Source organism: Camarhynchus parvulus, chromosome 2 (genome assembly GCF_901933205.1).
Source record: "Camarhynchus parvulus chromosome 2, STF_HiC, whole genome shotgun sequence".
In the NCBI taxonomy this organism is placed as follows: Eukaryota; Metazoa; Chordata; class Aves; order Passeriformes; family Thraupidae; genus Camarhynchus; species Camarhynchus parvulus.
In genome coordinates this window covers 47,435,661-47,459,806 of record NC_044572.1, presented here as the reverse complement: position 1 = coordinate 47,459,806, position 24,146 = coordinate 47,435,661, and the positions used below count along the sequence as shown (strand labels likewise).

At 43.7% G+C, this 24,146-nt stretch overlaps 1 protein-coding gene across 1 annotated transcript in view; it reads left to right on the top strand.

Annotated features, from left to right (window-relative positions):
- AOAH (acyloxyacyl hydrolase) overlaps nucleotides 1–24,146 on the top strand; it is a 72,891-nt gene that overhangs the window by 45,025 nt on the left and 3,720 nt on the right. Inside the window, exons 14-21 of the mRNA XM_030971447.1 lie at nucleotides 918–1,000; nucleotides 6,329–6,365; nucleotides 7,406–7,480; nucleotides 13,139–13,311; nucleotides 15,671–15,729; nucleotides 15,810–15,869; nucleotides 17,408–17,504; nucleotides 21,311–21,387. Of these exons, the coding sequence (XP_030827307.1) occupies nucleotides 918–1,000; nucleotides 6,329–6,365; nucleotides 7,406–7,480; nucleotides 13,139–13,311; nucleotides 15,671–15,729; nucleotides 15,810–15,869; nucleotides 17,408–17,504; nucleotides 21,311–21,387 (661 nt within the window). The remainder of the gene's footprint in view (nucleotides 1–917; nucleotides 1,001–6,328; nucleotides 6,366–7,405; nucleotides 7,481–13,138; nucleotides 13,312–15,670; nucleotides 15,730–15,809; nucleotides 15,870–17,407; nucleotides 17,505–21,310; nucleotides 21,388–24,146) is intronic.

The following is a 24,146-nucleotide window of genomic DNA, read 5'->3' as shown; positions in this document are numbered from 1 at the left end:
GTATCTGCTTTAAGGCAGTTTACTACTTGACAAGCCAACAGGAATGGTCTGTGCAGCCTTCTCTATCAGAGCCATGGCAAAACTGATGGTTAAAAATCTGTTACAACGCCCAGTCTCTCAGTACACATTACTTGTCTGGGCTCCAAATAATCTGAAGCTCACAAGTGATCAGAGCTTAGAACTGCCCCTGAAGTTGTCAGTGATAGCCTTGGTCCAGTGTTCAGTTTTGAATCTCTTCCACTCCTGAAAGATAAAAAAAACCCAACAAATAAACAAACAGCTGCAGCCCAGATAGAAATGACTGTGTACTCATGGCTGGGAGCTTGATCTTTTCATCACCCTCTGGGCTGTTATCCTTTTCATTTGTTTGGTTTTTGTTTTGTTCTGTTTTTTGGTTTTTTTTTTCATTTTTCTCAACAGTGCAAAATAAAGGAGAGAACTTATAACAGCCAAGTGTAACTTGTTTTCAGATTAATCTGTCCAAGATTTATGATGTTGGGAAATGATTGCCCTGCCAATATTTCTTCTCTTTTACTTACTGTTCCATAACAAGCAATTGAAAAGTCAATTTGTGAACAACCAACAGAATTGTTTTGATAAATGATGTATAACAAAAAGGTTTTTAAATGCCTTATCTGAAAGACCAGGATAAAAGCATTGTTCCTGGATGGAACAATGTCAGAGAAACTCTTCATCGGTTTATAGTTTCTGAGCAGGTATCTTTGTTTTATTTAAGCCACCCTGTTCAAGATTCAAAAGATTTATGGCCACAAAAAGAGAGATGGTGAAATAGATGCATATACATAACTGGGGTACTGAGTTTTTCAAAGACAAGAACATACTTAATTTTGGTATCAGCTGTGTTTTCATCATTATCATATGACTTTAGCAGTTTGCATTTTCTCAATTTATTTCAGAGGGTGGACAGACTCTCTGTATCTACGTTTACGCAAGAGAAATCGCTGTAATCACAGAGACTTGCAGAACATTTCCCAAAATGGTATGTTAACTTCTTTAAACTTCTTTTATTATTATTATTATTTTTGACATTACTAGTGCTGATAATTGATGCTGCATTAATGAACGTCTGTCAGGAACAAGAGAAGCCCCTTCTTAGTTGCTTACATTTCTTTTGGAAAAATAAAAAACAGAACGTACTTAACTCAGCACTTACTTAACCCAGTGGGGCTGGCATCCTAATGTGCTCTCAGAACAGATTTTTAATAAGTAATCAAAGACGTAAACAAAACTTAACACTGTTGGGTTTTGATTAATTTATTTACATAAATATATTTATATTATATAAATGTGTATATATATATATATATATATATATACACATTTAATATATTACATTTATATGCACATTACCTATGTATATAATAGGCATATAAATATGCAGCAGACCTGATCTACCTAGAATTAAGGAAAGTGTCTTGCATGGTACCCCAGTGTGCAGCGAAGAAAGGAAGATTAATACAAGAAATAAGAAGTGGGTAGAGAAGCAGCTAAGCAGGGAAGAGCAGCGGGTTTGAGAGTGAAGCCGTGTCCCTCCTGCATCTCTCCTGAGGCTAACGCTGCTTAACATTTGGAGTAGTGACCTTAGAGCAAAGACCAAGGCCCATGCTTGATGCCTTCTGTGAATGATGCTAAATTAACCATCCTGGAGTGGGGCACACCCTTACACAGGAATAATTTAGATGAGCTTGGGAACAGCAGGGGCAGGAATTGCAGCAAATTCATGCTGCAAAATTGTACAAAACATGGATGACAGAAGTAATGATGAGACTTCTCTGTAAACTAGTGGCCCCATCAGAGAGAGGTGGTGGAGGGGCAGGGCCACTGGGGTGCAAAGAGAAATTCCAAGAAACCGTCAAGACTGCAGGGTAGAAGAGGAAAGAGAGTAAGGCTGCAAGATGCATCAGGCATGACATTTTGTTTAGAGACAGGGAGACAGCCCTTTCTCACACAAGTCCTGATAAGAACTTAGATTTTGGTCCTGCTTATCTAAGGAGGACTGATGTTGATGGAGACACAGGGAAAGGTTTTGGGGAGGATTAGGGCAATGGAGACTTCTGAAGCAATGATACAACACACTGACATTTGATCAAAGCATTAATTAAAAGGTATTTCCATTTTGATTTCCTTTGAGGCATAAACGCCACAGAGATGGAAGAATAGTTTAAACTGAAGGATAGTTCTGGTACAAGAACATGGGTTTTCATTAAACTTACCTCTGTTTGGGGGGCTTTTTTTTTTCTTCAAAAAAAGCTATCAGGAGTGAAAATCTTAAACCAGAGGAATGAAGGCGAACAAGAAATCCTGAGTTGTCAGAGAGGTTGTATGAAGGAGTGACAGTAGTCTTATAAATTGAGTTTTATGATGTTAGCTTTTGTGTCTTGGATTAGCTGATGTCCCTAACAGTAGGCTTAAAAGACACTTGATTATGCTGTGATTATGCCTTTTTGTTTCTATTGTATTTAATTAATTTTCATGCTTCAGAAAACTGGCTGCAGAAGCTTGGGAAAATTTATTTTCCTCAGATAGATAATTTGGCTATATGGGATGTTCTTCCTTTCCAGCAGATGATTCATGCTGGCTACAAATGAGAAGCCCTGCTGTCTCTAGAACTACTTAGAAACTTATTAAATGGTTGGAATTTCCTGAAAAAATTTGGATCAGAAAGGATCTGCCCCAGCCCTCCACCTCCAACAAACAGATACATATAAATATCTCTAAGGCAGGAGCCAAGAGGACAGTGCTGGAGTCTTTTGGTGGTGCTCAGCAACAGGATGAGGAGCAACGGCTTTAAGATAAAATTCAAGAAGTTTCACCTCAAGATGAGGAGGAACTTCTTTACAGTGAGGGTGGCAGAGCACTGAACAGCGGCCCAGGGAGGGTGTGGAGTCTCCCTTTCCGGAGACATTCCAAACCCACCTGGATGTGTTCCTGTGTCACCTGCTTGAGGTGACCCTGCCTTGGCAGGGGGTTGGACCAGATGATCTCCAGAAGTTGCTTTCAACCTTGAAAACTCTGTGATTCTGTGATCTTACCAGGCAGAAGAGGTTGCAGAGACAGGTATCTTGATGCAGGGATCACTTCCAGGCTCAGGTGGGCATTTTCACCTTAAAAATTGCATTCTGGCACCACTGACACTGCCAATGCCTCTCAGATGCCTTGCTCCTTCCTGTGGCACACATGGTGCTCCTGAGGCTTGGAGTCTGCTGTGAAAGTGTTCTACAACATCTTTGGTGCCATCAGTCAGGTGCTACTGACTTTCTTGCCTATAAGTTGCAGGGTATTAGAGTTAGTGGCTCCCATCATTGCAGTCCTCCAGGTGGGCTTTCTGGTGAGAGAGAATTTTAAAAAGGGCCAAACTAGATGGTCAAGGATGACTAGGCCAATGGTTCTTCTCATTTATATCCAATTCGCCTCAGTACCTGATACCCTAATTATCTTGTTCTGCTCTTTTTACATTAATGGGAGTAGTATTTAATGTGCCTCCTTTTCCCAATTCCCTTGTAGATTTTTTTATAACCTCTCACTGTGTTCATCATACATTTTTCTCTCCACATATCCCCTTTCCACTTACACTACAGACACCTGCAGGATATAAAAAGAGGTGAGCCTGTGTCACAGCAAAAGACTCTGCAGAAAATTAAGAAGTGAATTTAAAAAGGGAAAAATTACCAGTAAGAGAAGAATCTCAGGATATCTTCTCTAAATCATCACACTGACACTGCAGTGTAAAGGTTCACTTTTATTGCCTCATTTGGTGTAATAGTTTCCCAGAATGAGAGGATTTAAAAAGCTACCCTCAGTGTCAATAAAGCAAACAGCTGAACAGCCTGACCTAACCCCACCCAGGACAACTAAACCTTCCTCTGAAAATAATGCTTCACAGCCCCAGATGTGTGCAAGGAAAGGATGCTGGTCTGGTGGGGGAGATATGCAGCCAAGAGCTAGAGCTCAGGGATGGCAAGCCAAGCCAGGCACCAAGAACAATGTTCCTGTCCAGCTTCCTTACAAAACCACCAGGACTGTGTCAGACCCAGCACAAAGGGACATTCCCCCACTGCTCTTCTCAGGACATGCATCTCCACCATGGAGAAAGGCTTCCCCAGCCTCCATGCTAACAGGATTGCTGCCTTCCCTTTTTAAAAAAATCTCATTATCTTCTGGAGGTGGTGGACCCTTCCTTCACAACTGGAAGCAAGCCCAACCTTGATTTCTGAACCAAAACTAAAAAAAACCCCTCAGCAGTCTGAGAGTATTTAGAGAGCAACAGAGAAAGAGAGGCAGGAAAGATCCAGGAGTAGATTCCAGGCCATTGAACAGTGCAAGGGTAACTGGTCTGCTTCATCGCCTTTTCTCTCTCGAATGTTTTCATCACAGATTTCATCCTGTATCACAAAAGCTTCTTTGAAGACTCAATTTACCCATAAAAACTCCTTTCTAAAATACCCTTTCATTTTCTTGATGTTTTGATTTGTAACTGTGCTAATGCTTTCCACTGAGCTGCTTATAACTACCTATGCTTGTGGAGGTAATACATACCCAAGAAGAGCTTATTGCTTTTTGTAAATACATTTTCATTTCTAGAGGTCCCACTAGCTTATTTATGCTGAAACCACAGCCACAGTCCAGGGAGCCTTGTGACAGAATGCCTTAAACAGAGGGTGTTCAGCTCTAACTGAAAGAAGGGCTATTAAACAGAAAAAAACCCAACTTTTGGTAGTTATGTTCCAAGCCATAGTTTCTGAGGTTTTTGTGGGGCTCTTACCCTGCTGAAAAGAGCTTCTCAATAGAAGGGCTGGATCTTTGAATGGATCAGCAACCCCCAGGAGAGAAGCAGCGGATAGATACATTCATTTTCAGCTTGGAAGAACTGGATTATTTAAAACATAAAGGATTCCTTGATATATGCGGTTGGCATCACTGTGAGTGATAATAACAAAGGCACCACTATTAAAATGCAAAGTGTATTATTGCTACCTTAGGGGTTTATATCTCAGATCTCTTCCCCCATACCAATCCAGCAGGGATTTAATGATGTTCTGTCCACAAGTTTCCCCTCAAGAGCTGCAGGGAGGGCAGGATTTACTCCTCAAAGCAAGCTTCAGAAGCACAATGCAGAAAAGAGAAGAGAGAGATCAGGGAAGCATTGAGCTGAGAATAGGAGGAGGATAATAAAAGAGGAGAAGGAATGAAAAAAGAGGAGAGAGTGAAAATACTGAAAAATAAGAGCAAGTACGACCTGTAGGATCTGCTTCTCTGAAGTTTATGTTTCTGTACCTTGCTATGAGGTGAGCTTCCTGCAATCACAGACCTAGTCTCATGTTGACCAAAGCATAAAGTCTGTTTTGGCTCCTTGTTCTCTATCCCTCTTGTACTGCAGGTGATGGAGCTTCATTTGTGTGCTGGAGATGGTTGAGATGAATATGCATACCTTTTAAAGACCTTCTAATAAGTTTAATGCACTAAAGCTTTACTAAATGGGAATGGTTTTTTCATTCAAAACATACATGAAATATTACAGATGTTCACAGATGTTTAGGTTTAGCCAGCTCCTTTACTCAAGGAGGAAAGATTTTCATCCAACCCTTTGGGTGAATTGCTAAAACTGAACTCCTCTTGGGAGGAGTGCAGCTGCCCTAATACTACTTAGAAAAAGTCTGACACTTGCGGGGAGAGCCCAAACAGTGATGTCTACAGCTCTTTGAGATGCTTTATGGTATCTTTCCCACCTCCAGCTGCCTCTCCAGAAGTGCACAATCTCTCATGCATCTTGTGATGTATCTGCCAGCCCTGCTGCAGGTCTCTTGGATACTCTGGGATGTCAAAAATGGCACTTGGTGCCTATGTTTAGGACCTGAATCAGTCCCAATGTGGTATAACTGTGAGACACTTACTCTCTCAGAAGGGTGAGAACAGTTCCCTTTGCAATTTATAGGAAAAGTTAAAATAGATTGACTGTTGACAAGTCAGGTTGGCTGGTTTACAGGAGACTACTATGTTCAACAGATGGGAAGAAGCTGCCAGATCTGGGTTTAAAGCCAGATCCAAATAACCCTGCACTTAAAAGTATTTGATTTTCTACAGGCTGAAGTGTGCAACTAAGATAAGAAAGCAGTAGGTCCCTGGATATAGCTCTGCTTCTTGGTGCCAACACCTAAAAAGGTTACAGAGAGGAATTGTTGCTCCATTTTTACTTTTAGTGCTTCTACATTCTTGGAAATATGCAATGTAGTTTGGTTTTGCATTCAGGGGTTTTTTGTCGCTATAACAATGTTGTACTATTTCTCTTGTTCCCTCTATGTGTGATCAGGTGGTTCTTCAGGAAACCTCCTCTCTTTAATAAAAAGGTGAGTGCTTAATGGGATTCAAGGGCCAACTTGAGGTACTGGAGCACTGATGAAGTTCTACCTCTTTGACAGAAACAAGCAAAGCACTGTGAGGATTATATTATCCATGAATGTTCTACGAAGCACAGCTTTCCTTGACCAGTGTGCTCTGAAGTGCTGTCTCTTTCTTCTCTAGTATAAACATTCATAAAAAGAAGAAAACTGGGTTTAAGTGTGGATATCATCATCTCCATTGCCTTGAACTTGGCTCTGTTAAGCCAGTGGAGTATTTCCAGCGATTTTAGGGGAGAGACTAAGCCTTTCCATAAATCTGTGCGTTGGGTCCCCTTAACTGTGTGTAGCAACATAGATAGACATGGGCAGGCCCACCGTTACTTCCATTTGGATATAACTCAGTAGCTACTGAGTAGTGAGAGGCTGAAACTCTCCTTTTCAGATGAATTTTGGTGGGTTGTGGGTCAGCTGGGTTTGATTTAGTTTGCTTGACACTGATATAGTTTGTGTCCTAAAGGATTTATTTTTCTCTCATCCTGACAAAGAAGTAATGAATTCTTGCCCTCTAGCACTGAGATTCAAACCACATCCTGATTTGATCTTTAGTTCAATTCTACACATAGATTTAGTTGTTGGCCAAACCTAGTCTTCCTCTCCGATCTCTGGTTAAAAAATTCCCATCTTGATTCATGCCTTTGCCCCAAAGTGAAACTATTTGATTTGGCTTCTGAATAACACAAAGAAAATGGAAAGCCAGCAAGAAAAACAGTGAAAAAGACAAGTCCGTGAGCAGTGAAAGGGAGAAGTGAAAATAACTTCATTTAAGTCACTTTACTAAAATATGAAACTAGAGTGAAAAAAACCAACCACCCCAAAAACCCGAAACAAAACAAAAAAACCTCTCACAAACATAGGAGCACAGTCATTTGAGTATTGGCCATATCCAAGTGGGATACTTCTAAATGTGACCTCACACAAGCATGGTGTGTGATTCAGACACTAAGAGTGTATTTCCCCAATAACATAGCTCCATATTTATCTTTTAGTTTGGCCAGGAACCAGCTGTTGGACAATCCAGCCATAGTTATCTACGCTACAATTGGGAATGATGTCTGCAATGGGTAAGGTGTAAACCAAATGAACACTTATAGTAGCATAAATTTGACTTCCTTAGAGTACTGCTGCCTGCCTGGACATTTGTGTCTCACTGCTTTGTGCTTGTCCATCATGGCATTTTTCTTTGTTATTGGTCCTTCTTTCTTAATTTTCTGCTGAAAATACTTGCTGTTTCCTTACCTGTATTTGTCATAGGCACCTACCAGTCCTGATTTGGAGCTTGCGTTTCTTTCTTTCTTTTATAAGCCAGTCATAAAATGACTAATGGTATGTCTGAGGTAATTACTTCTAACTTAGCAGAGGAAATGAATAATAGCAACAGGAGGGGGGGGAGGGGAGAAGTGTTTAAAAGCATGTATATCCATCTTACCTATTGTGCCACCTCCTCGCAGGAGGGAGAGCATGACTGGTTCATCATTTCTGAGGAATGACAACATAGTCCCCTATCGAGGTCCATTTTCACCCTGCCTCTGCTTCCTGCACTCTTTGCTGTGCTCTCCTGATGAGGTGTTTTATCTTTCTGGCTTTATTCACATCATAAACTCTGCAGGAGAATGAATTAAAGCTTTCAAAACTAATAGTTCTGGTATTACCTATTGGCAGTGCTCACAGGGACACCAAGAGGTCACTAGCTGGATGCTTCCCTTCCTCCTGGTAGTGGGAAGGCAGAAAACACCTTGCAACCAGGCCAGTGCACAGCACATGCATGCTGCAGTTTTGGTTTTGCGGGAGGCCTGAGTGCTGTTGCTAGTGCAACGTTATTTTCACCATGGTCAATCTTCAGCTTTTCTTGTGCATGGAAGAAATCAATCTTACTTACACAGAGACTTTCAAAACACTCACTTTAATAAATGCTGCACACTCAGCTAAGTTTCCTGCCAAAGGTTTTGAAAATTCTCACCTGCAGATTGCATAATGAAGTGGGAGCTATATGCAGACTGTCAGATGTGGCCATGAAAATGGCCAAGGTTTGGTGTCCTAAAACTGCTTAACAGGCAGTTCATGGGTTGAAACTTTGTTTGCCAGGTGTTGTGTTCCAGATGAGGATATCCAAAGCCAGGCAGGGCTTTCCTCAGCATTGCAGAACCTGGGAGCTCTCAGCTGTGGCAGAACTGGGGCCACAGGGGCACCTTTTAGGTCCTTTCCTGGCATGACCCTCACCCCAGCCACATGCAGGCAGCGCAGAGAAATCGCCTCCCATGAAACCTTCCCCCTCTGGTGCTCGTGCTCTCTCTGCACCCCCTCCCAGAACTGCCAAATCTGCCCTCAGCACCCTGCTTCTGTCAGGGAAAAGATGCACAAATCCTCAAAAACAATGAGGGTTGTCATGCTCTGGCTGAAAGGGAAAAGCAGTCACAGGCTTCCTGGTACTTGCTGACAAGACTGTCCTGGGGATCTATTTACTGGGAAGCTTATGGAGAGATCATTGCATCCATTGCCAGGATGATAAAGCCCCTACTTCCCCCTCCACAAAAAATAAAAATTCCTCTTTGCTGAAGTCCATGGCTCCTGCCATGGAGACTTTCAAGGTGTCTTCTCACAGGCTTGGCCCAGGCTCTGTCGTGCACAATATTTCAATTCTGCTGTGTCACTGCCTTTGTTAAAAGCACCTCTTTTTCCTTTTTTTTATTCCTCATTCTGCAGGCTATTCCTTTTGCTTACCCTGTCTCTAACACTGCTTTCTACTCATCTGAAGTAAAAAGAAATTTTCCAGAAATTTAAACCGTTTTGACCTTGCCTCACCCATTTGTATATTCCAAAACCTTCCAGAGCAGTATTTAATGCTTGCTTGAAACTCTGATTTTTTTTTTTATCCCAGCATTCACTATCTGGCAGAAACACTTTTGTCTGCTCAAATTCTCACTGCTGTTTTCTGTCTGTTTTCTTCCAAAACATTCACAGCATCAAAAGAGGCTATCAGGCTGTAGTGATCCCTGTGACTCCTGCAAGGAAAGATGCCACAGCTTCTGTAGCATCGTGCTGTTTGCATTGAGGGGGATGGACAGCAGAGAGAGATTTGTTTCAGTGTCCTGTTACTGTGTAGTTGCCCTGGCTCTGATGTACCAACAGAGGTTACAGGGGATACAGAGCATCTGATGGGCTTGACTTCAAACCTAGGGCTTGGCAAATAAAAATCTCTTCAAGGACAGCTCTAAACTGCAGTAATCCAGTCTTCCTGGCCTTATCCTGTATTTTTGCTTCAAAAGAGGGCGGTGTGCTGAGCATACTGGAGACACAGCTCTTCCCAAAGCACTGTTAAAATGCAGGTATTTCATCCCATGCAAAGAACGGGGCAATGAGTAATGGGGATGTTTGTAGAGGGAAAGGATAATGAAATTGGCAGCCTGTGTTACACATTCCCTGTAGTCTCCACACCGTGGTGTCCAAACAGGGGGGTGAGAAAAATAAAGACAGATGGCAATGGTATCTCTCAGCCCACTGAGGTGTGAATAGGGGATACAGAGACCTAGGAAAAAAAAATCAGACAAGAAAATAATGAGCACCAGAAGTTTCAAATGCTGCACAGTGAACGGAAATTTTAGTTGCATTTTGGGTATGGCACCATTTCTCCAGCTTCTACTTCACACATCTGCACTTATGGCATCAGCAACAAACAGCAAGGTGGCAGCAGCAAAGCAGGGTGAGCAGCAACCCACCGTGAAAGGAGCTTGTACAAAGTGACACCAGTGCCAGCAAGAGCATAGTGCCCCTTTATGGTACAGCTATCAGCACCAAAGAGCTGCTGCACCCCTCCTGCCCTAAAAATAGTGTGTGAGCAGGCTCCTGTAGCCCTCATGCCCTGGGCATCCCAGCTCTGTGCATCAAGCCCAGGGGAATGAGGTGAGGGTACCACAACAGGCCCTGGTGCTCGCCCAGGCACCTTGGAGTCCTTATGGCAGAGCCAAAATTGAACGTCTACAAGGTTGCTTTCTTCTCATTCTGATTTAATTTCATAGCCTGGCACAGAAAAAAAATCTGAAGACATATCTGCATGACTTCAACACTGTATGACAGGAGAAAGGGGAATTATGAATGTCATATTAATTTTGGCTTGTGCTGGCATGTTTACTTGTGGTAGAGGCCTTACATCAGACCAGTATTTTGAAATCAAGTGCTGCAACACCTGTAAGTGAAATGAAGTAATTTCAGAGCAAATCCACAGTCTTATCTCAAAAGTAGCTTGATTTGGTGGCTGTCACAAGCATAAACCTGAATCCTAATGCTGTTTTTCAGTTCTCCCTGCTAGAAAGTCTCAAACACTTCAGCAGCACATACTGCATAAAGATAAATTTCTGGGCCCAGGAAACTCACCCAATTATTATTTTGTGTGCAAAATGCAGCTCAGTGAAGAATCCCAAATCCTTCTAAGGGAACATGGCTCTCCCACCCAGGATTCAGCATCCATTTCCCCCCTCTGAATCTAAACATTTTGAATGCCTCAAGACAGAGCAACAGTGCTTTGGAAAGCTCCTGCTTCTATGGTGTTCACTGACAAGGAATCTGATGCAATTCAGCTTGCTCAGCACTGCAAGCACCAAGTTTGCCCTTCTCTTACCCCTGGGAAGGAAAGAAAGAGATGAAAGGACTTTCCTAAGGAAAGGACCTGGATGGAGCTTTCTGGCTGCTAATGTGATTGCTTTTCTATAAGCAAAGAGCACAAGTAAGAGGACAAAATGTGGGAAGCACTAAAACAATGAGGGTGGTCATTAGTGCAACCTTCTTGCTTGGAAGGACATCCCCTGTCTCTCTTCTTGACCCTTCTTTCTGAACACCTTGTTCAGCTGGGCCACACCACCAAGACAGAATGAAAACTGTCCCAAGACCCTCCTTCCCAAGGTGGATGGATCCTTCTCGGGTTTTGTGTTGCTGAAATGGCTCTCAAGGTATTAAAGAGGCTTTTTACCCTGCCCCACGACTGAAGAAGAAGTTGAGATTCCTCAGCTCTGGTTCTCAAGGTTGTTTATTTTCTCTTATCTAATAAATTCTTTTGCTGACCCACTGAGGTCTGTGTGGCAGGTCAATTCATGGCACACTGACCACCCTTGGGGCAATGCTTATTTTTTATACTAAAAACTACGTGTGTTTTATTTACAATAATTTTCCAATACCTATCACCTTTGTTAGAGTGTCTGTCTCTACCCTAAACCAATCCAGAAGTGTCACCATCACAGCAGAAGATGGAGGATAAGAAGAAGAAGAACAAAGACAGGACACACCCAGATTCCTCCATCTTGCCTCTTGAACCCCCATTCTAAATCCCCAAAATTCTACTTTTTCACCCTGTGATAAATTCCCTATCATCCTACTCAAACTCTTGTGGCTTGTAAATCTTCGCACAAAGTTGGTAATTGTCTCCATGGGTTAAAATCAAAGGCACAGGTGTCTTTGACTCCATGCCAAGGTCTCAAGCCCCCTGTCATGGTCTTGAGTCCTCCAAAGCAGCCAGAGGAATGCCATGGGTTCTAACAGATCCTCTCTTGATGGGATGGGACAACCTTCTCAGGGCTGTGTCCCGCCTTGCTGCCAGCCCCTGCTATGGACACGTGCACCACGGGAGCACAGCAATAGCTCTTGGGTGGGAGAGTGCACAAACGCTTTTTCTGTAATAAAGTGGTTGCTATAATAACATAACTAAAGCAGTGTTCTCCAGGCAGCCTGGGGTGGTTCTGCTTGTTTGTTTTCCTTATATAAATTGAAATGTATTTCAACTTTAGGATTTAATTTCCCCTCACACTCCTGCAGCATTTACAGCTAAATACAAGAGGGAAAGGATAAGCCTGAGCTGGGGAATCTGCGTTGAAGAGGTTCGTGCCTGACAATGAGTCAAAAAATGGGAGCATTCAGTCCATGTGGAACATTGACACAGCTCCTGTACCCCAATGGACTATTTTAATCTTAGGTATCACCTCTCTCCAGGCTCACACATTTGTCCAGACCCCTCTCCTGCCCTCCTTGGAGAGCTGTAGTGAGAGGTGTATGACATGTGAGGGACAAAGCTACCTTAGATATTCCTACCTTGCATAATCAAAGAGCATGTTGAAGGTAAGGTATGTACAGGAACCCATGGGGAAAGAAATCCTAAGAGCGTGTTGAAGGTAAGGTATGAACTCCAAAGAGCATGTTGAAAGTAAGGTATCTACAGGAACCCATGGGGAAAGAAGTTCTACTTTCACCCAGCTGTGATGAGGGATTGGTTTTGCATTACTTCTTTGCTTGCTTTCTCTCTTCTCCTTCTTCCTCACTTATTGAACGATAACTGCTTTGGTTTGGTTTTTTACCTTGACCCCCAAGTTTTCTTGCTTTTACTCTCTCTTCTTCCCCTGTCTCACTGGGGAGGAAGTGGAGGAAGGAAATCAGGTGAGCAGCTGTGTGATGCTTAGCTGCCGACTGAGGTTAACCCACAGCTGGAGTCCACTCTATGAAAAAGGGATTGATTTGTCTGTTTTTAGCAGAAAGATGGGGTATGCTGAGGGAGGGAGGTTTTTATGTCACATCTGATTTTGGCAATGACAAGTGAGAGACATCTCAGGCATTTTTCTAATGTTTTATTCAGCTGACTTAATGTGGAAGAGCAGCAGACAGAGAAAATGACACTGTTTCAGGTGCCCTTTTGGAGGCACAGTATTCCTGACACAATGTCCTGTTGGCATCCTCTCCTTTAGGGAACGTGACACACTGGCCCACATGACCACACCCAAAGAAATGCTCTCCAATGTGGTGCAAGCTCTGCGGTACCTGGACACCCATCTTCCAAACGGCAGCCATGTGATTCTAACAGGCTTGGTGGATGGTCGCTTCCTCTGGGATAACCTGCACGACAGATACCATCCTCTAGGTAAATTTGAGGTGTTGTGGGGTTCCTCCTGGTCACCTGCCCATTCATGTTGGCTTCTCTCCCTGAAAAATCTATGAATTTATTGATGACTTCAAGAAAAACTGACAGAGTGGAGGACATCTGAGAAATACAAGGCAGATATTGGCTGTGCTGCAGAAGTAGGAATGACAGCTCTCACCATTCCCAGCGCAGGACAGGATAGACCCCTATTCTGCTATGTTCCCTCACAAGCCATACCCACCCAGCTCCAAACCAGGCTCAACACATGTTGTGGTGGTGTAAACAAGCTGTTCTACCTCAGTTTTGGCCCAAAATTGTGGCCAGCCTGCCTGCATTTCATCCTGATTGTTGTTGCAAGTGGAGATGGGCATTTGGTTTACACTCTCTGAGGGGTGGATGTTGTGGTAAAAGTGGATGTGGACCAAGGCAAAAGATTAAGTCAGAGGGTTCCAAAAGACTTTTTTTATATTAGAGAAATAAATTTTCTGCCAGCACTGGGTGCCTGGCACCTCCTACACTACCTATATGTGATGATTGAAACCTCACACTGTGTGCAGGCATGTTTTAGGACATTCCCTCAGAGTGCTTTGGGGCATTTTTTTTTTCAGAGATTTGGAGGCTACCTTTGGGATCCTGTCATATCAGAGTGTGAATGCGCAGTACCTCTAACCATTAACAGACCACTCACTCCTTGGCTTTCTAGACCAAAAGCATGTACTCATTTGTATTGGAGTAAAAGAATCTTTTTTGAATCTGACAGGCAGGAAGTTGTTGTCATAATAGTTCTCACCAGCAGAGAGAGAGAGAAGCTAAATCACATCATTAAAATGGTAGATTACAACTTCAGATGATTTTGGCAACCACAGGGTAACACAGCTTGCAGCTGTGTTGTGGTTTCCCCAAGGTTCCCTAGTAATTACCAATGGGCCCGCATCTTTCCCATTTCTATTCCTATATTTTTCTCTCATAACCACTATACTAATACCAATTTTAAAAAATTAAGGAAAAAAAGGGAAAAATCTTACCCCTTTCAAGGCAGGGGAAACCTTTCATAGTTAATTTTTAGTCACATAAAACAATTTCTTCCCTTCAGTGCATGTTTGTCACAGCGACAGTTCCTCTGACTAGGTATCTAATTATCACAGACAACACATAGCCAAATCAAGAGTGATTAACTACAGGATCAGTTGGAAAATTTTCAGAGGGGCTGATTTGCCTTGGAGGGACCCAATTAATCCTAAGCAACACGTTTTGCAGCAAGGGATCCCTTCTGGCACATCCTCCAACAGGCTGTGAGCAGTTTTCCCCATTTGGCTGCCAGTCAACCATGACCAGACATCGGTCTGTCTTTCTGCCAAATCCCTGGCCCCCACAACAGCCCATCCCAGGGCTGATGCTTCAAACTACAGGAATCTGGAACATCCAAATAGCCAGAAGTGTTCCTAGATCTTTGAACTCCCCACCTGTTGCTTTCTGGGCAGCTGGAACTGCTGCTGGGTGATGGGCAGCTGTGTGAAAGGCAGGCAACACATCCATATCAGGGAGCCACTGCAAAGCAACCTAAGCCCATTTCACTTGGGAGAGATTGTACTTTGCAGTTCCTAAAAACAAAATAAGAAATTCCTATTTCAGTACTGCAAAAGTATCAAAGCCTGATGGGATGATCAGCGTACTACAAACAATAATACAACTAATGCAAAAAAATGTGGCCATTTAATTCTCATCTTAGTTGTAGTTACCAAAGAAGCAAAAAGATTGAGAAAATGGATCATTTTCTCAGCAAACCAGGCTATTGCATAGCACAGTGAATTTTATGGAATGTTAGCTGGGTGCTTGACTTGGTGCTCAAATTTCCTCACCCACACAAGCATAACCACTTCCCTCCATGACAGCAAAATTGTTTCTCCCTTTTAAGGCTAACCTCTGCAAAGTAAATGCAAAACTCAGAGTGTACACAGGCACCCTTCAGTTTTGCAAACCCTGCATTTCTTTGGTGGGTGAGAGACAGGTTAATGGGAAAATATCAGCCATGCACTTTGGAGGTGGGCACAGGCTGTGATGACTAACCCCACACATGAGACAAACCAGCTATGAAAGGCAACAGAGGGATGCAGGAAAAGCAGGTGTGGGGCTCTGCACACTGCAAGGACACGGGCACCTTAGCAGGAAGGATGCCTTGATGCTGCCACCTCTATTGCACCCCAGCTCTGGTGGTGGGGTGTACCCTAGGGGTTGGGGGTGTGGTGAGGCTCTGGGGGTGCCTCTCCCCACCCAGGCGTGTAAGGCACAGGAATGCACAGCAGAATTAAGTCACGTTTGGCCATCGGGCACATGATGTTTGGTTCTCTGTGCTTTGCAGGACAACTGAACAAGGATGTCACGTACAGTCAAGTCTACTCTTTCCTCAACTGCCTCCAGGTAAGGTCTGCAGCTGTAGCTTAGGAGCCCCCCTTTCCTCCTGGTCTGCTGCTAAAGCCCCTCTCCTCATGCCTGCCCAGGTGAGCCCCTGCAGCGGCTGGCTGACCCCCAACGAGACCCTCAGGAATCTGACCTCGGAGGTAAGTCTCAATGGGGCTGCAAGGGGATCACCCCAGTGCTCAGACACTCTGCCCTGGGTCCGAGGAGAGAAGCCCAATTGCCTCAAAGACAAGATGCCAGCACAGTCTTTTTTCTTCCAAAGGTGAGGAGAGGTTGTGGAAACATCCACACTTATTCTTTCAAATGCCTCTCAGGCTCTGGGAGGCAGCATGCTCATGTTAAGCGATTTGTAAAGGTATTGCTGTTACAACCTCTCAGATACCCAAATTTATGCTCAAGGGATGTGATCTCCCTGAGACAGAACTGTTCAGGTTCATGTTCTTTAAGAAGAAAATGTGCCTGATAAGAAAGGAAAGGCTTTTGAATCATGTGAGCTGTTGGTATGACAAGCCAGCTGCATAGATTTTTCTGGCTGTAGGATCAGGTCCTGAGAGCAAGAGCCTTACCCTGTTTTGATTTGGGATTTGTGCTAATCTTCCTCAGACACATTTCTGTGGAGTTAGTCACCAGATGGTGTGACCAGGGAGCATCCAGGCTCAGTGCAGGAATGGGAATGGACAGAACAGAGATGTCTTAAAACTCACCCTAAAAATCTGGCTGCAGAAGTGAATGATACATAAAAACAGCCACTTATTTTCTTATGGTACAAGCTGATTTTTAATCCCAGCAATCCCCTGCAGCCATGTAAAAGGAGCCAGTAACCAAATGTTATCAAAGGTGTCGTCTTTGTGTATGGTTGTATTAATGTTTGCATTCACTAAACAACAAAATATGACCTTAATTTCACCAAAGCTTACATATGTATTTCATTTTATGCCCTGTCCCCCTTGACTTTGGAGGAGGCCATTAAGCACATTCCTAAACCTTTGCAGGATTGCAGTTTATATATTCATACCCACAATACAGAACATAGAGTACATGTAAGTTCTGTCCATGAACAATGCATATGTCTGCAGGGTATGAATTAATCATTCTGAGCCCCTGTCTGAAACTAATTGTCTATGTTATTATCCAAACTGCACAATTTAAATATTTAGGAGATCCTGATCTCTGTTATGGCTGCAGAAATTACACTGGATGTATCAGGCAGACACTCAATGGTGGTAATTTACTCTTCTGAAAGTAAGGGTGGAATTTGGTCTGCATAGATAAGCATTATCACCCCCAGTCTAGTAGTGGCAAGGATAATAGGAAAAGAGGGCATTTCTCTTGTAGAAAAGTTTTGCATTTCTTTAAGAAAGAGCTCTAAAAGCAAGAAACTTAGAATATTTATATAAGTGTAGGGGCACTCCAGTGAAATTAACATATGCTGTAACAAACTTATGAAATCAGCTGAGGCCTCAGTGCCGTCTGTGAGGATGAACTGGGTACTCCAAAGGCTGGTGGTGCTCATGCAAGTCCATGTTCTGATGAAGAGCCTCATTTCACCTCCAGTCCCCCAGAAGAAAGGGCAACATTAGCTTTCAAATTCCTGCCTGCACATCAGTGACAAAAGCTGAATCCATGCAAAGCAACATGAATAGCAATGAACAGTCATTAAATCGTTTGATTTTTGCAGAGAGCATTACAACTTTCCAATGTCCTGAAAGAAATTGCAAGATCTGAGAAATTTGCCAACTTTGATATTTTCTACATGGATTTCCCACTGAGACAAAGTAAGTTGTTTTTTACCCTGTCTTTCTCACAAAGCTTTTACTCAAGTTCTGGCCTGCTGATATGTTCCTCATATTTTGGCTCTGTACCACAAGAAGGGCAGTACAGTCAGACAGCCTAGGTGACCCTGCTGTCAGGACTGTGGCCAAGGAGGTATCCTTAATGCCAGCTTCTCCTGGCTTCCATGGTTGGGGTAACCAGGCACCTTTCCTGAGACAAGATCCCACCACTGCCTTGGGAACCACAGCGTCCCCGCTGGCGCCAGCTGCTGGCACCCACCACCCCAGTGATGCACAGCACACTGGCCACTTCCTCTTGGGTAGCAAAGTGACAAGGACAAGAGATGTGCCTCTGCTAAGAAGGCCTCCCTGCTTGTCCACTGCAGCTTCTCAGGCTGCTGAAGAAAAAAAAAGAAATCTCAAACCATATGGGTCCATAAGGTTTGGTTTTATTTCTGAACCTTGCTTTTATAGCAGGTTATCTAGGCTGGAGATGCATGCCTGCAGTGGTCAGAGTGGTCTTCATGAGATGTAGTTTACTTCAAGCATGCTGCCTCCTCTGGGCTGAGCAGTGCCTTGGGAAGGAGATCTTTCATCAGCCATTTCCCTACCTCAATAACACAGCCACCCTCTCACTGTTCCCAAAAGTAGAAGCACCTCTCCCAGGATTAACTGGCATCTTTCCTATGTTTCTTTAAACACCTACATACTACTGTAACTTTTGACTTGAAGAGCTTACAAAACTCGTCCTTCTGTGATCTTTAGTGACATTAGGTAAGCGCATTACCTAAATCACTTTCTTCTGAAACTGACACTTAAAAATAAATTAAAACACCCAGGAAACTTTTGTCATTATGCATGAGCATGAGCAGACAGTGTCCCTGTGGGGCTGGGGACCAACACCTGTCCCTGAATCCCTGAATCAGCTCTGCTTACCTGGCAAGATGCACAGGGGTCCAGCTTGAGGCAACATCCAGCACCAGCTCAAATTCATCACAAGGAGAAATGTGCCCCTTGTTTTTAAAAATTAGGATCAGCATGAGATGAGGGATTGAGTTGGGCAACATATTACAAGTAGTTAAGACAGTGAAGGGAAAGTCGGAAAACAGCTTTTTATTTCTATATCCAGCCTGGATCTCCCAGGTTACAACTTGTCTCTCCCTCTCCCAGTGTGCATTGCTGTGAAGAGACTGGCCCCATCCACATTGTCTTTCCACAGGCTCTTCCCTGGAATGGACCATCCCTGTTTCTCAGCCTCCACTCATGGGGCAGGAGCTCCAGCCCTCCCCACCCTGGGGCCTCTCCCAGATAGCCTGAATGTTTACATTCAAAAAAGAGTATATATTAATTAGGAAAAAAGCTTGATCTGCATTTCCTTGTTTTTATGTTCACATAGAGAGGTAGTTCCATGTAGTCCTTATTGAAAAATTTTGTCTGGGGACTACATTTTAAATCCCAGCATGCAGACATCTAAATCCAAAGCCACAAAGGGACAGAAGCACCCTGTCAATGCTTTAAAGTGTACTTCTCTAATGCTTCTCTCCATTAGTACTTAGCTGTCCTTGAAAGCACGAAGCTGCCACAGCACCTAAGATTATTAAAAAAAAAATCTCCTTTTGCAGCCAAATCCCATCAAAATTCACCAACTTATTTTATCCTACATGACCCAATTCAGGAAGCTGGTTCTGGGTCTCATGAAGACCATATGGAGGAGGAGGAGGTAAAGAAGTGAGGATGGGAGAGGCAGACTTTCTGTCCAAAAGTTTCTGTCAGAGAGGTGGCCTCCACTGTCAAGCTCATTCTCGTAGCACAGAGTTTCAAGGGTGTCCAAGTCTCCTGGTGGCTTTTGCCTCAGCTACTTAATATTTAACAAGTCATTAGGATTTGGAATGAACTACCTGCTGGGTAGGCAAATTACTTTAATAAGTTAAATTACTAACTTTAGTTAATTTCTTTGCTTTCACAAAAGGAAACATCTTAATATAATTTGCTGTTCTTGATTACATTGCGTTAAATAAATGAAGTAAACAAAATCACACATGCATATACAAACATCAGCTTTGAAAGACACTTTGCAAAATTTCCTGCAGCCCTGGAGCCAAGGATTCGAGCTTGCCATCAGGAAAGCTGTCAGATCACGAGTGTGCTCAAAAGCCAGCTAAGGCTGCTGACCTACTTTTCTGGTCTCTTTCTGAAGGAAGCAGCAAATCCTCCCCTAAACTCTCCAGACATCAAATATTTAGCAGTGGTTACACACTGGGTACATAGATTTCAGGCTGGCCGGGGCATATACATATACAGAACAGCTCCCAGTTTTCTCCAAGTAAAATTTGAGTACATTAGTGTTTCTTCTAGATTTAGGTGGACACTCAAGCTCACATGTTGACCTTGACTAAAGAAATTAGTGGTTCTTTTATGAAGCAGTGCAATAAAGAGGGGGATAGGGGTTGCTTGTTATGCCTTTTCCTTGATGTGGGTGGAAGCAAGCTCTAGTCCAGTCCAGCCAAGGCAGCAGGCATCTCTAAGACAAGCTCTGGACATACTCAGCTGGTGGGTATTTGCTTGACTGCTCTAGGATTTTTGGAATTCAGGTATAACAGTACAAATTGACCTATCTTGATACATATCTTACTTCCTCCTCTGCTGTTTCTGGCACTGGAACAGTAGTCTCTCTACAGATGAACTACAAATGTACTAAAACACAGTACACAGCCTTGTACTCCATGTACAATATCACATATAAGGGGTAGGGTAAGTTAGGGTAAGTTCACTGTGCATCTGTATGTGTACTGCATGCTGGAATCTAACATAAATATGTGTTATGCCCCACATACTGCAAATTTGAAACAAACCTACAAGCCCCATGTCTTCAAACAGGTTACTTTGGGCAGTGCCTGAAGCATCACAAGTGGGTTTCTACAGTCAAAGCAGGAATATCACCTTTCTGTGAATTAGAGTTAGCATGGGGACCCAGACATCGCTTTTTGACACAATAGCCAGGGTCCAAAAACCAGCAGTGAGCCCAGATCAAACTGTGGCGCTTGAATGGAGAACATTTTCCTCCTGACAGGATGCTTGCATAATGCTATTAAGAATTCTTAATCTGTCATTATGAAAGGAATTATTGAATTTACAGTCTGTTAATGCCATATCCACTAGTCCCATGTTTGATCACTCCACAGCCCTTTTGAAGAGAGAAAGCTTTTTACTCCTCTAATGGCTCCAGGGCTTACAGCACAGCATCATTTGCATTGAATGTCACGCTTATGTAATTCAAAAGGTTATTTTGTTGGAGTTGAAAAAGACCACTTGGAAGATAAGTAACCAAAAATGACAGCCTGTTCATGCAGATTTCAGCTCATGTGAATATTCTGTTACATCTCTTTCTCTAAAAAGTGCTGTTTTCTTTATCTCTACTTTTTCTTTTGCACTGCTGAAGATGCAACTAACATGGGAAACGCAAAAGTGTTAAATCAGTATTAAATAATTTACAGCTTTCCTTGCTACAGCATCCATCTTAGTTGGGAGGGAAAGTGAATTGTTTTACAATCATTTATGTTCAAAGCACTTCCTTGCATAAATGTCGCAGAGGAAAAAAAAAAAACAATAAAGCCTTAAATACTGCCCCAAGGACAGGGGATTGTACACACTATAGGCTCTGACAACTCTATGTGAATTATCATAATCTTCACGCAGAGCTGTCGTGTGCCTAAAAACGCCAGCGATGCTTTGAGGAGGAGGGGGGTAGGTCTCTGGGCGGTGTCTCCGTGCTCCCGGGTGACAAACCCCTCTGCTTGCGCTCCTTGCAGCTGCCGAGGAATGGCGCAAGATGGGAGGCGAGCCCTGGCAGCTGATCGAGCCAGTGGACGGCTTCCACCCCAGCCAGGTAAAAACCCGGCCCCAGGAGGTGGGTGGGAGCAGGTGGGATGTGGGAGCAGGTGGGGTTCTGGTGCCTACTGCTGCCCCAGGCAGCCAGCTGGCATGCCACAGGGATGCAGATTTAGGGAATCTGTCTATTTTAAAAGAGAGAAAGTCATAGAATCATTTAGATTGGAAAGGCCTCTAAGATCATGGAGGCCAACCATTAACCTAACACTGCCAGGTCCACCAGTAATTCCTGTTCCAAAGCAGCACATGTTGAATACCTCCAGGGATAGTAGTGCACCCACTTCCCTTGGGGGCCTGTTCCAATGCTTGGCAACCCTCTCCCTGAAATAATTTTTCCTAATACCCAATCTAACACCCCTCTCTAGTGCAGTTTGAGGCCATTTTCTTATATCCTCTTAATTGTTTAATGGGAGGAGAAACCAATCCCCACCTCATCATAACATCCTGATAGGTTGTAGAAAGTACTGAGATCTCCCCTCAGCCTCCTTTTCTCCAGGCTAAAAAACTGCTGTTCCCTCAGCTGCTCCTCAATAAGTCTTGTTCTCTAAACCCTTCCCGAGCTCTGTTGCTCTTCTCTGGACAAACTCCAGCGCCTCAATATTTTTCTTGTTGGGAGGGGCCCAAAACTGACTGCTGGATTTGAAGTGCAGCCTCGCAAGTGCTGAGTACAGGAGGACGATCTCTGCCCTGGTCCTGCTGGCCACACCACTGCTGACACAAGCCAGGATGCCTTCTTTGGCCAATCTAAATGACAGCTGTAGCCCCAGAGCCAATATCTCTGATATTTCTGATGGCTGCACTCTGCTCTGAGTCCTGCAAGGAGTTTGCCTCTTTCCCTCACTAACCAGCATCATGGCAAAATAGGTCTTAATTCACAAAAACTGATCCTTGCCACTTAGGCTGGCCAGCTGCCTGCCCAAACACTCATGGGAGTTTTGCAGGATCAGGATCAGGACAGTAAGGCAGCACTGCAGAAACCAGACAGGCCCCCACCAGCCCTGCTGCTGCCCTGCAGCCTCTGAGGCTGAAGGTTTGCCTGTCATAGTCTGGAGCAAAGATTCTTTTTGAAGTTATACTTTTAAATTGCTTCTGCTCAGCATCTACATCTTATTACTTTTTCACTTGCTTTCTTGGCCTCCGAGGACAGGTTGAAGGAGAAGGTTTACAGTCTGTTTATTACAGAAATAAACAAAAGGGAAGGAGAAGCAGCTGCTCCACTTAAGTCCTTGCTTGGGTTTGATAATCTAGCGTGAGGCTGCCTGGTTCCCACCATGCTCACTTCAAATTAGTTTTTTCCTACAAAAACACATGGAGAGACCATGTTCTGCAGTCAGCTGCAAACAAAGCCAGTTGGTTTTCTATACACTACCTGAAGGTGTCACATACCTGTGCAGAGCAAAGCAGCAGTCAGTCTCCTTTGCAAGCAAACCCCACCACACTGCCCAGCCACTGGCAGTGCTATTTGGTAGCTCTCCCTGCTCAGACTCACGGGGGGATTTTATGGGCCAGTTTTATGTTGTGGGATAATGCCTTGCACGTGTTGACTCCAACAACCCCATCCCCATACGACCCAACGTGATGCTGCTTTCCACACTGGGAAAGAGCTGTCAGTGAAGAAGCACTTCCACGGGAGTAAGGTGCAAGCACTGATGGATTCCAGCATTTCAGCAGCTTCTCCATTGACTCTTCTGTCAATTAAGCTAGGGGAGACCTGCAGGGGGAATTCCAAAGGGAAAATAGATGCTTTAGGTGCTATCTTTTACACTCATGTTAGTCACTTGGGGACATACCGTGCCTTGCTTAGCCTTGCCAAATTACAAGATCCTCCTGTTCAAAGAGGGACTCCTACATAGCAAAAATTCCTGCCTGTCTACTTTACAAGTACCAGGAGACAGCTGCATAAAAGTATGGACTCACAGCCTGGGGATGTGGAGAAAGTGTGCCTTGATTTTTTGCTGCAGGCCTTTTGCAAGCAAGCAATTAGAGAAAACCTGGCAACCCCATTCCCAACCCTGCCATCTAGGGAAACTGCACTACAAAGTCTGGAGTGCAATGGAAACGTTTGCATTATTTTCTTTGCATTGTTTTCCTGTCTTTCCCTGGCCTAAGGCTGGCCTGAGGTTTCTTATAACCCCCAGCACCAGGCCACAGGGGGAGCCAGGCTTGTCATATCACAGCTTTTCATCCAGCCTCCTGCCCACATCCTGTATCCCACCAGAAGCTGCAAGGTAGCACAGAGTTGAAGGCAGCAACTATTTAACAGGATCCTTCCTAAGCCACAAGAAAATTACAAAAGGACATTGAAGGGCAGCTGCAAACCTGCTTGCAGTCCCCAGAGCGCTGAGCTACAGGATGCAGTCAAGCACTGCCATATTTCACCCCCTCTGGACCTGGCATCCTGCAGTGGTTATGATCTCTCCCTCCTGCTGCTAGCATGACGTTAATGCTTTTATAGGTACATTTTCCCTTACAGTCAAGGTGCCAGCTGTAGATATGCCTCACTTCAAGTGAGTTATTGACCTCCTAGGTTTTATTAATTAGCCTTATCCAAACATCCACCATTGTAAATCCATTTTTCTTTTCCTGTTAGAGAAGTCTGTTATCAACATACCACTGTTTGGACTGAGATGTAGCACTCTGCCCCAAGAGTAACTCTCTTAATAAATAGAAGGGGAAGTATGAGCAGAGACTTCTATTTTAGAGTTTTCTTAAGGAAGATGATAAACAATTCACTCACTCCTCATACAAGTTTTATTT